At 38.2% G+C, this 13,069-nt stretch overlaps 2 protein-coding genes across 2 annotated transcripts in view; one reads left to right on the forward strand and one right to left on the reverse strand.

Moving 5' to 3' along the window:
- LOC121374250 (cytokinesis protein sepH-like) overlaps positions 1-8,797 on the reverse strand; it is a 30,409-nt gene extending 21,612 nt beyond the window's left edge. Inside the window, exons 1-3 of the mRNA XM_041501274.1 lie at positions 8,515-8,797; positions 6,079-6,131; positions 770-842 (exon numbers count right to left, since the gene is read on the reverse strand). Coding sequence (XP_041357208.1) covers positions 770-842; positions 6,079-6,131; positions 8,515-8,779 — 391 coding nt within the window. The 5' untranslated portion in view covers positions 8,780-8,797. The remainder of the gene's footprint in view (positions 1-769; positions 843-6,078; positions 6,132-8,514) is intronic.
- Positions 8,798-9,225: 428 nt separating this feature from the next.
- The window catches only part of LOC121374257 (bifunctional D-cysteine desulfhydrase/1-aminocyclopropane-1-carboxylate deaminase, mitochondrial-like), a 30,315-nt gene continuing 26,471 nt past the window's right edge, over positions 9,226-13,069 (forward strand). Inside the window, exon 1 of the mRNA XM_041501286.1 lies at positions 9,226-9,835. Within this exon, the coding sequence (XP_041357220.1) occupies positions 9,629-9,835 (207 nt within the window). The 5' untranslated portion in view covers positions 9,226-9,628. The remainder of the gene's footprint in view (positions 9,836-13,069) is intronic.

Below are 13,069 nucleotides of genomic sequence, written 5' to 3' on the forward strand. Positions count from 1 at the left end.
GCAAAGGGGAGCTAACAAATCTGTGAGGTGTGATATACAGGCTGCCTTGTACCAAATAAAGTTCCATATCAAAGTTTGAGGTACACTGTCAAATATTTACTGAGTAAAATAGCTGTGGCTTTGAGTGGTAGCAATATGTGACATTGATTATTTGTGCAAATACTATTATCCATTGCCAATAAATAAATACACTTATTTGCTAATAGTTGTTATGCAGGATATACCAGAGGTTGAAACTAATGCAAGGTACCCACGGTTCTGTGATTTTCAGCAAAAATGAGGGCTACTAATAAAAACATCAACTAAATCTCTTAAATGGTATGTGAGGTGCCACACTTTTACTTGGAAAATTGCCTTGGTCTGTTGATACGCTGCTTATATCAGTTATTAGAAAATGTTAACATTATCGGCAATAGGAATTGATTTGGTCCACTGGAACCTATAAGGAGACACAAACGGTGAGGTCAGTGCATGTCACTTCTACTGGCCCTGGGATACTGAACAAAACACAAGCTGCTATTTCTCATTCCAGCCAGTACACCACGATTAGTATATCAAAGACTGTGAAATGTGCTGTCCTATCTGTGGGATGGTACATAGGCCTATAAAAGATCCCTTGCTAATAATGGAACAATGTAGCTGGTTTCCTCTCTAAGATTATTTGTCAAAATAACCAAATGTTTGACATCCAATAGCTGATGATTAATAAATCAATGTTCTCTAGTGGTGTCATCAAACAAACCTCAACTGAACAAAACAAGCCACATACCTCTGTGAAGAATATGCTCAGAGTGAATAAACTTGAGAGCAAGGCAGATCTGAAGAAACCAGTCGAGAACAACCTGAAAACAAAGTACAGTGAAACCTCTCAAAACCAAACCCTTGTAAATCGGAATTCCCTCAAAACCGAACCCTTGTAAATCGGAATTCCTCAAAACCGAACCCCGTGTAAATCGGAATTCCCTCAAAACCGAACCCTTGTAAATCGGAATTCCCTCAAAACCGAACCCTGTAAATCAGAATTCCCTCAAAACCGAACCCTTGTAAATTGGAATTCCCTCCAAACAGAACCCTCTGTAAATCGGAATTCCCTCAAAACCGAACCCTTGTAAATCAGAATTCCCTCAAAACCGAACCCTCTGTAAATCGGAATTCCCTCAAAACCGAACCTTTGTAAATCGGAATTCCCTCAAAACTGAACCCTTGTAAATCTGAATTCCCTCAAATGTCATGTGTATGTGTGTGTGTATGTATGTGTATGTGTGTATGTGTTTGTATGTATGTGTGTGTGTGTGTGTGTGTGTGTGTGTATGTATGTATGTATGTATGTATGTAGGTAGGTAGGTATGTACATATGTACAATCATCTCATCTTCTATTTAGCTTGTGATTTTGTTTTATAATGCTCTAAAATATATCTTAGGTGTCCTAATTTTCAACACATTCTCCCAAACCCTCCACTCACCCTGTGAGGTCTTTATTTCCAGCAGGCCACATTTCCATTGGCCTCTAGCTGCTATTTTAAAAAAACCCACTACAACAACTTTTTGGAACGAGAGAAAAAAAACAATTGGTTGAATGGATCCACCAAGGTGATTCGATCCTGCGATATAAGCACCTCAGGTGAAAAGTTGAAAGTATAGGCCAAGTGCTGAATGCATTGATACCCTTAGTTATTATATTAGATGGTGCCAAATAATTTTCACCATTACAGCTTTGTTTTTTTAAACTGGTCAAAGGCTGTGGTATGTACTATCCTATCTGGTGGAAAGTGCATATAAAAGATCCCTTTCTGCATTAGGAATAAATGTAGTGGGTTTCCTCTGATGACTACGAATTACCAGTGCTAGTGCACGACTGTTATATCAAAGGCTGTGGTATGTGCTATCCTTCTGTGGGATGGTGCATATAAAAAGATACCTTGCTACTGATGGAAAAAAATGTAGTGGGTTTCCTCTCTAAGACTACATCCAATAGCCGATGATTAATTATCAATGTGCTCTAGTGGTGTCACATGCCTCTGACAATTGAATATTTGCATACTGGTACACCATTTATGGTTACGCAAAAATAAATTCAGGTAACCCATTTTCTTTTTGCGTAACCCGGTATGTCCATGTAAATGGTGTCACAGATTTAATGTGCTAACAGGAAAATAGGTTATGCGAAATTAGATTTGTGTGAACAATGCTCGAACAAAATTATTATTCTTGCAATTTTGAAAAGCCTGTGTTGTTAAACAAAACTAACATTTACCATTAACCAGACTGTCGTGAGTTTGCTGCCATGTAATTTATGTTTTGAGATTAACAAACTAAACAGTAACATTACACAAGAACTTAACTTATCTCCCACTGCAGTTTTCAAAATAATTGCCATGGGTGAAACGTCCCACCAAAACCAATTTTTGAGTCTGCCTATTGCAATTTTTTTCAAGTGACTTTTGCAGCAAATAAACATGTCTGAAAGGTTATTTTGCTGTATGTACACATATTTCAAATGTGCAAACATTAAATACTTTCATGTAATGTACACCAGGTGTTAGCCCAAGTACTCCAACAGTGAGACAGCTAGACGGACATTTGGAAAGTTATCAACACTCTCCCAGTCAAGAGACCAATGTATATTTAAATTCTGTGTAATCCTAATTTGCTGACAAGTTTCTTCCTGTTGTGTTTGTATTAGTGTTTAATACATGTATATGATTTATTTTTGTCAGGGACACTGAAAATGATCAACGTAAAGGTATTTAATGTCAAACATAGGATTGTTGTTTATTAGAATGGGAATCTTTGACTACCGTTTGGTAGGCAGTGATTGCATTACATTTATATAGATTGGTCTCTGACAGTAAGAGTGTGTTGATAACTGTCCAAATGTCTGTCTAGCTCTCTTACCATCAGAGTACTCGGGCTAACCAGCTGTATATATTTTGTCATTGTTCAGGAGCTTTACTGTTGGCACAAAAGTGCCATTGATGATGGTCCCTAGCCACAGCAATTTATATCTCAATAAAGACAATTGCCATCGATGCCATCTTTGGGTTAAGCCCTTATTACATACTAAATATAGTTTCTTGTTTAGAATATCAGTGTCTGAGAAACAGAAAGGTACGTAATCATGGTCTACTAGATTAATGAAAATGACCGATGAAACACAAAGTGTTTATCATACCTTTTTGGCATCTGGAGGCATGCAGATCTGAGAAAACATCACTGAACAATTACTTACATTGATAACAGTTTACTATTTTACAGAAAGAACAATTCTGAACAATAAAATGACAAGTAAAGGGCAGGGATGGGTGGTTTCTGGATCTCAACACTTAGATCCTGTACAGTCACACAATGGGCCGATTTCATATGTGTGGGTTTTGAAACACCGGGTTATATCAAAACCTAGGTTTAACACTGGTTTACGTAAAACACTGAAAAACCTGACCAAGACCTACACCTGTGGTGCATTACATGTGTGTGTTTTACCCGTGTTTACAAAACCACGCTTTTTACATGGGTTACCTAGCTGAAATTCGTTACAGGTATATTATTAGCATTCGCGCTCGAGATTAGCTACCACCTGCTCCCCCCCCCACCCCCATCCCCAAATGTGGAGCAAACCTTTACATTCTGTACAAAATTATGGACATATTTGGGCAAAATGAGCTGGCCTGAAAACATTTCACCATGTATTTCCATCATTTTACTCACAATATTACTTATTATCCATGTCAAATGCTTACAGAACCCTACATAGCTGTTGGTAATAATGCAGATATGAATAAACGTTTTGTTATTGGCATTTACCTTTAATTCTAACATAATATAAAAAAACAAAAGATGGGACGCGTACACCTGAGAGCACCGAGACAACGTTTGGTCAATTTTTCAAAACTGTGGGCCTATAGGGTGTATACTACCAAATCAAATCCCATAGACGACAATAGTAACATATGTGGCTAAAACTCCTACCTGCAACGTATCAACCGACATAAACGCCACGGATATAAATACTACCACCCCTTACACTTAAAGTGAATCAGAAAAAAATGTGGGTCAAGCTGCTCGTTTCTGAGATAACTGGTAGCATCTATGATTACCCTAGTTTCGCACAAAATTCGAGTACCTTTTTTTACAGGTACCCCATACATGTTTCAAGCACAAGGCTACTTGACACACTGGTACTAGATGAAATAAAATTGCACATTTTTTTTACCCAGATGAAACTATTATTTTTTACAACCAACACACACATTTATAACCAATCACATGGACTTGTGGTGTTCACTTCTCTATCAAAAGTTGGGTGCACCTCGAACTTTGACCCAGCCGGAAGTTATTTGGTTTAGTACTACCGATATCGCCTTGTTCCCCCTTTATTAAGATGAGACAAACACGAAAGTATGTCATTATAAGACTGCAGTCTATGATAGATGATTATTGCTTTGATACCGGTGGTAACCGATCAACTTCCAATGTTAGTACTTCCTGTTTTCATGCAGTTCATACACAATGAAGAAAATGTTTATTTTTACTAATTTAGTAAATAACTATATTTATTACCCCAGTGACCACTCATAACGGGGAAAATATTTTCCATATTTTCTCAATGAGAAATATTCTGCAGTGGTGTGACATACAATATTACTGGATGATTTGACGCTTACAAACCAATGACTTTGTTGGTACTAAATATAACATCACAATTTGGCAAACACACAAAATGACGTCATGTACTTTGATGAGTTTGTGTTCATGACTGTTTTAATGTTAAATTTATAACAAAATGTCATTTTGATGCAAATCATTATTTATATTTTTAGCAGAATAACGATAACTTTTGTTTTTGAAAATTATCTGTGAACGTGATTAAAATGCAAAGTTATAGCAATACCCAGAACAGTGTGTAAAGTGGTTTACATTGTTTCTATAGCATACATGTACGTGCATGTGTGTCTAAAATAAAGGCGTTTAGAGAAAACATAGCTGGGGTAATAAACAGAATAGCAATCTCGGTATCACTTGTTATCAAATTTATGTTCCGAGTGAAATACTTTTCATTTGTCACTCGCTAAAGCTCGCGACAACTAAAAATTATTTGACTTGGGATATAAATTTGATAATAACTGGTATCTCATTTATTATCCTCTATATATCTCAGACGCTTTATTGTTTGTTCACCTTGAACATGGTGAAGGGGTGGATCTAATTATACAGTCGTGTTAAAAACAAAAGGCAAAAGGGCATCTTATCTAAAGGGGGAGGGAGTTCCAACCCCCCCCCCCATGCCCACCCTGTATTCGCTTCTGTAGTGGCTTCAAATGATCTCTAAAATATGTTCACATTTCATGGGTCTGCAATACTGACGTTAAACATGATTTTTCTGTCGAAATTATCCATGAAGAAAAGTTACTTTGAGCAAACCCAGCAAAAAACCACCTCAAGGGCAGGTTTAAACAAGCAATACAATTGTAACCCAGCGTTAAACTAGGGTTATTGAAAACCTGACATGCGAAATGCACAGTAAACATGACCCAGGGTTTAACCTAGGTTTAAACCATGTTTCCAAAACCCACCGATAACCTAGACATATGAAATAGGCCCAATGTGTTTTACATCAGTGATCATTTGGGAGTCACCTGTAGTTTTACAGTGTACAGGCTCCCATTTTTGTGGGTGGGGTGGCAGAGGGCTGATTTTTGCACAAATTAAACAGAAGTGCCTAAATCTGGATTACAATGTTTATTCATATTAGCATTACTGCCAAACAGCTATATATAGGGTTGCAAATGAATCGCCACTTATTATTAATGGATTATAACTAATATTGTGGGTAGAATGATAAAAATGTATGATGAAAAGTGTTCGGGCCATCTCATTTTGTCTGAATTTCTCAGTTTTTTCCCAAATTTGAGGAAGGAAGGAAGGAAATCGTTTATGTAATGACGCACACTCAACCCCAAATTTGAGGATTTCACCAGGACCAGGTGACAGTTGCTCCCCCTGTCTCGTATGCTTATGGTTGGTTAGTTTCGAAATTTGTTTTCTGAAAAACTGAAACAATTTGTTTCCACAGTTCTCACCTCTTTTGGAAAATGGAGACCTTGCCTTTGCAGTATAGCCTTCTGGAGGTCACCTGGAATTTAATTTAGATTCTTTTCTAGAAATTAACGGTTTTTATTAATGTAAAATATACATAGAACTGAAACATTAATAATGATCTACCCAGTATATTTTTATCAACCAGCACTTCACAATGATCGTTAACATCATTTAAAAACAACCTACTGGGCCATTTCTTGTTCCAGCCAGGGCACCACAACTGGTATATCAAAGGCTCTCCTGCCTACTCGATATAAAAGATCCCTTGCAACTGATGGAATAAAATGGTGGGTTTCCTCTCTAAGACTATATGTCCAAATTACCAAATGTTTGACATCCAATAGCCGATGATTAATACATCAATATGTTTCTAGTGGTGTCGTTAAACAAAACAAACTTTTTAAAAACAAATTGCCATTTTGGAATATTTAAATGGACCCAGTTAACTCCAAAGTAGGAAGACATGAACCAAAATAACATCACGTTTAAAAGCGCAGACCCTAGTTTTAACCTGTGGGAACACATCTGGTCACGGTCTCTGAACTGTATTAACGTGCCCCTATACCCCAAAGGTTGCAGGCACGTCTGTCAAGTCTGATGTCAGGCATGGATAATGTTATAATAGAGTAAAACAAGAGAGAGTGACATTGAAATAAGGAAATACCTTTAAAACAGACTAGAGCTCATCTCCAAAACTTACTTCTCATAGCTATATGCGTTTTAAAACTATCACAAATTCATTTCATGGTATTACAAACACCAGGATGACAAAAACGATTTAGATGTTTGGAGATGAATAATCAATAAAATACAAGTAATGTTTGATTTCAGTTAACAAAAATGATTCTAACATCGGAAAATATGTTGTTGTGTTTAAAAACTAGGGTCTGTCACTTTAACCAACCAACTAATTTGGAGTACTATGTAGAACCCATCATATCTCAGCTGTTTTCTGGGATTAACACATCTTTATGAGGTGGGATGTAGCACAGTACTATGTGCAACCCATCATATCTCAGCTGTTTTCTGGGACTAACACATCTTTACGGGGTGGGATGTAGCACAGTACTATGTACAACCCATCATATCTCAGCTGTTTTCTGGGACTAACACATCTTTACGGGGTGGGATGTAGCACAGTACTATGTACAACCCATCATATCTCAGCTGTTTTCTGGGACTAACACATCTTTATGGGGTGGGATGTAGCACAGTACTATGTACAACCCATCATATCTCAGCTGTTTTCTGGGATTAACACATCTTTATGGGGTGGGATGTAGCACAGTACTATGTACAGCCCATCATCTCACAGCTGTTTTCTGGGACTAACACATCTGGGATGTAGCCCAGTGGTAAAGTGCTCACTTAATGCATGTTCATCTAGGATCAATCCCCATTGGTGGGCCAATTGGGTTATTTGTCATTCCAGCCAGTGCACCACGACTGGTATATTAAAGGTATGTGTTATCTTGTCTGAGATGGTGCATATAAAAGATCCCTTGCTACTAATGGGGAAAATGTAGCGTGTTTCCTATCTAAGACTATGTGTCAAAATTACCAAATGTTTGACATCGAATAGCTCAATGTGCTCTGGTGGTGTCGTTAAAAAAACCTAACTTTTTTCATTTTATTTTCTAACACATCTTAACACGCCAAAATACCATTCCATATCATATACTACATGTTATACCTTGCATAACCAAGGGAGGCGAGGGCTTTTGACCCTCCAAAAAAACTTCCTCCATGTGCCAGTTCACATACCACAACCTTTGACAGTCTAGTCATGGTGCAATGGTTGTGACTGGAAAAACCCAGAGAATGGGTTCACTAATGTGGTTCAATCCTATGATCCAAGCACCTCAGGGCCCAGTAACGGAAAAATACCCACCCCTAACCCTAACCCCAACCCCTAACCCTAACTAAAAATAATAATGGAGGGGACCGGGCGGATATTATACCTAAATGAAATCAAGATTTTCGTGTACATGCGCAAGCTTGCAGATATGTGTCTGTGTTATTGAGTCTCAATGGGGCCCCATTGAGGTTCGGTATAATATCCGCCCGGTCCCCTCCATTATTATTTTTAGTTAGGGGTTAGGGTTTAGGGTTTAGGGTTAGGGGTTAGGGGTTATGGTTATGGTTAGGGTTAGGGTTAGGGTTAGGGTTAGGGTTGGGGTTAAGGTTAGGGTTAGGGTTAGGGAGGGGGGGACCGGGCGGATATTTTTCCTTCATTTATCTACAATATAATTATTGTTTACTTAAAAAAAAAAAAATTCTACAAACAAAAAGGGCACTTGGACATTTTGAGGGCACTTGAACAATTTTGGGGGGGACGCGTCCCCCTGGTCCCCCCCCCCCTGGATCCGCCCATGATATATTACGATCAGTGTCTGGACGAACATGACTGTATGTACCTCCGTCGGCGTATTCCATCGCGATGTTGAGCGTGCCGTCCCGTTTGTCGACATAAGCGTCGGCGTAGCGAATCACGTTATGGTGCCTGCACCTCGCCAAGATGGAGACTTCAGCTAGCGCCTGGTCTACCTCTTTGTCGCTTAGCACCGACACCTTGATTTCTTTCAGCACACATTTCGTTCTGGTGCTCTTATCTAAAGCTAACCAAGCTTTTCCAAAACTTCCACAGCCAAGCTCCTTCAGTTTCTCATACTTCCCTGCCATCTTCCCGCAATTGACGGACGTACGTGTGGTCTTGTTTCCTTTAACGTAAAAGATTTCTGCACGTGCTAAACGTGCCTTTAGTTAACACAAATGGAAGGTGGGAAGAGTTCGTGCTGAAATGCATTCGTTATAGCCTGTTTATATTTATTTGAAACATGTTTCTTTTTGTCTATAACTTTAATTTGTGTTAAAATACGGTGGAAAAGAATAGTTTTAGGAGAATAAAGAGGGTTCTATTTAATTCAAACTTCCATCTGTAATATGAGTTATGTAAGATGTTGAACCTATCCAAATACAATGCTACTTGTTTCTTCTCTAATAAAGGCAATTAACAATACACATCACATACCTCACAATATGTTTTCAACTTTTAATAAAAATTAATCTTCATGTGCTTCTTACAGCTAGAGCCTACTTTTGAAATGGAGGAAACTAATCAACTATAAATTAATACTATTAATAGTAGGCCTATGTAAACTTGACCACTCGATTGAGCCAACTTAGTTATTATACAGTTTGTTAAGTTGTTCATTTTCGTTTAATGACATTTAATGGATTTTTTCATATCAAAAGGGTCGGCTTTGAAACTATAAATATATTTTGGACATCTTTTGTCAGTGGTACCAAACTATTACGGGGTTTTATTAACTCAGGCTTATGAGTTTATTTGCACTGCTGTGAACTCCGTCTGTTCAGTTCATTTGTCTATAGAGCATGAACTCGATAAGCCTTTGGATGTATAATACGTACATATAACCTCAAATTAATGGGTCATATAGTTTTGTTATCGTGGTGGTTACTGTGACTGTAGTCACCTACATATGGTGTATTATCAGCAGTTAATCAGTTATGAGTCATAAGCTTTTCAGTTTGGCTGCTTTAGGCATCAGAAGGTTCATTTTGTTTCCAAGAACCAATTTTGGAAATAATTATAATATTGGCCGTATTTTAAGGAGAACTTCTGGCATAAGCAGGGACATGAGCGATATGCTAGAGGAGTATACAGTACCTGACTGGGCGGAGAGACTGCAGAACAAACCTACACACAGAGTCAAGGTACAGGCCCATAGCCAGGATTGTTTTGGGGGGTGGGGTCGTGTAGGCTTATGGTGAGGCATGAAGTGTCTCACATGAGAGTACGAAGCGCTCAGGGGGGTCCGGGAGCATATTGAAAAAAAAATGCCGGGGGGGGGGGGGGGTCAATGGACCCCCTGACCCCCATTGGCTATGGGCCTGAGGTACTCTAGGGTTTCACCATAGATGAGAATCCTCCAGATTTACCCGAATTCCAGATTTTTATGCTGCCTGATTTTGTCAAAATTTGCTGTTTCACCCGAGCATTCCGGATTTTATACGTAGAATAATTAGAAAATGATTAGGTTTTTTTACTCAAATGTCAGGAAATCGTCTTTCAGGTCATTATATTTTTAAAATTTTCGCCGAACCACCTTAAGAGTCTTGACTGTCGTGCATTATTATTATTACATTATCTGGTTACCATATTATAACATCATGTACAGATGTAAAATACAAGCTCAAATGCACTTTTAAAAAAGTTGTGTGTGTTTGCTATGAACAGATATCGTCAAATGTATATGCTTGATTCGTCGCCTGTGCCACCATAGCTCGGCAAAGCACAAACGACAGCCTGTTGTCAGTTTCAGTTAACACATGCGTTTGCCGATTTCAAATTGTAGGGTTCGTCTCAAAAAATTAAAAGAGAAATCTTGCGCTGTACGAAGAACGTTCAGTTGAGGATATGGTACTAGAGTCTTTAGTTAAAACCGGTTTGATCTTGACAACGTATTATCGACAGTCGTACCTTCCTATTACAGAATTGATATTTTATAAAGTGTCAGTAGAACTTTCAAAGTTTAGTTTGTATACTAGTAACACATTAATCATGTATATATTTTTAAAATAAAATATACTAAAGTAGACCATGAACGTTTTCACTTAATTTTACGTGTTAAAATCTACAAATTCAAATAAATATTTTGTTTGGAAAGGGTAAAGTTGCGGGGTGGGGTGGGTTGTTTAAGGACATCAAAGATAAAGCATATTGATTTAATAATCATCCGACCCCATACAACCGTAAATAAAATGTGTTGAGTGCGTCGTTAAATAAAACATATCCTATCCTTCCTTCCATCTGCTGTTGGATGTCTAACATTGGGTAATTTTGACATATAATCTTAGAGAGGAATCGGGTGCATGTGCAGGGGGACGGTATTGGAGGTCGAAACCCTTACTTGCCCAAGCTTAAACAAAATTGAAATGTATTTTTTGAGGGAGCATGGCCCCATATAAACTTCGCTTAACACAGTCTATAACCCCAACCCCACTGAAATCCCTATACACGCGCCTTGGAAACCTGCTACATTTTTTTTTTTAGCAAGGGATTGTTTATATGTACCATCCCACAGACAGGATATCACATACCATGGTCTTTTTGTATACCCGCCAATGGGGATCGATCCTAGACTGACCATGCATTTCCAAAAAACACCTTTTTAAGTCTAAGTAATGAATAAAAATAGCATGTAGTCTTGAAAAATGTTACGTAAATCGAACACAGTACCCTCTTCCTCTACCCCTAGAGCGTTACGTAATTAGTAACACCCCCTTACATGTACATGTAACGCATATGCCAACAGCTGGCCACTGTCAAAATTTCAAGGCAAATCCCCCACTCACCGACCCCTGGAAAGGTGTTGTACCAAACCTCTATGGATATAAATATGTTTTGGAGATATGAGACGACCCCACAATCAAGACAGTTAAATTTGTTCAAAAATTGCGAAATCTCACGTGATCTCTTGTTGGGGAATTCTATACTTGTGATAAGCCAATGGAAACCGAGATCGGTACGAGCCCATCAAAAGTGTTCCACTTTCAAAATCATGGCTTTGTTTTTGACCTGGATAAGCCAGCGTAGTGAAACCGATGCGGAGTGCGGCGTCATATATGCACCAAACGTAATTGGATTTTCTGTTCTATATGCTTAAATAATAAAAATATTCCAGGGAATGTAGTTTTAACCTGTGAAACATTATGTTTTTTAAACAATTTTATAAATAAGCCGCTGTAATTTACCAGATTTTTTGTGATGGGGAATTCTCATCTGTGGTCCACCAACAAGTAATCCCAGTCAGTCAGCGATTAACATAGGCATACAGGCTCCCACGTTTGTAGGGGGCAGGCTGGATTTTGCCTAAATTAAAAAAAAAAGCCTGAATCTGGATAACAACATTTATTCGTATTAGCATTATTATCAGACAACTATATAGGGTTGCAAATGAATCACTATGCATTTTTACATGGATTCCAACTAATTTTGAGGGTAGAATGATGGAAATACATGGTAAAAAGTCTCAGGTTAGCACATTTTGCAAAAAATATCTGTATACTTTTTGCCTGAATTTAAGGTTTTGACCCATAGAATGCCTGGATAAATCTCTGTCCATTTTATTTTTCATTCTTTTAACACCTTACATGTACCTGAAACCATTATCAGTATGTGTTGAAAGATGCCAGCATGTGTGCGTGTCTGTGGGTATGGGGAGGGGGACAAACTGGAGAGACCAGTTATTAAATATGAGGTCATGTACATTATCAGTATGTGTTGAAAGATGCCAGCATGTGTGCGTGTCTGTGGGTATGGGGAGGGGGACAAACTGGAGAGACCAGTTATTAAATATGAGGTCATGTACATTATCAGTATGTGTTGAAAGATGCCAGCATGTGTGCGTGTCTGTGGGTATGGGGAGGGGGACAAACTGGAGAGACCAGTTATTAAATATGAGGTCATGTACATACGCACAACCACTGCAATTAAGAAAATGTCCTTGGCAAAAAACCAGTTTGACTAACATACCTTTAAGAAACAATTATTTGCATTTTTATTTACATGATATCTATATAGATAGATAAACAAATAAATAGATAGATAAATAGATAGAGAGAGAGAGAGAGAGAGAGAGAGAGAGAGAGAGAGAGAGAGAGAGAGAGAGAGAGAGAGAGAGAGAGAGAGAGAGAGAGAGAGAGAGAGAGAGATAGATATATATAAAAGTTTGTTTTGTTTAACGACACCACTAGAGCCCATTGATTTATTAATCATCAACTACTGGATGTCACACATTTTGGAATTCTGACATATACTTAGAGAGGAAACCTGCTATATTTTTCCATAATTAGTAGCAAGGGATCTTTTATATACACCATCCCACAGACAGGATAGCACATATCACGGCCATTGATGTACCAGTCGTGGTGCACTAGCAGGAATGA

This window comes from Gigantopelta aegis, chromosome 1 (assembly GCF_016097555.1).
Source record: "Gigantopelta aegis isolate Gae_Host chromosome 1, Gae_host_genome, whole genome shotgun sequence".
NCBI lineage: Eukaryota > Metazoa > Mollusca > Gastropoda > Neomphalida > Peltospiridae > Gigantopelta > Gigantopelta aegis.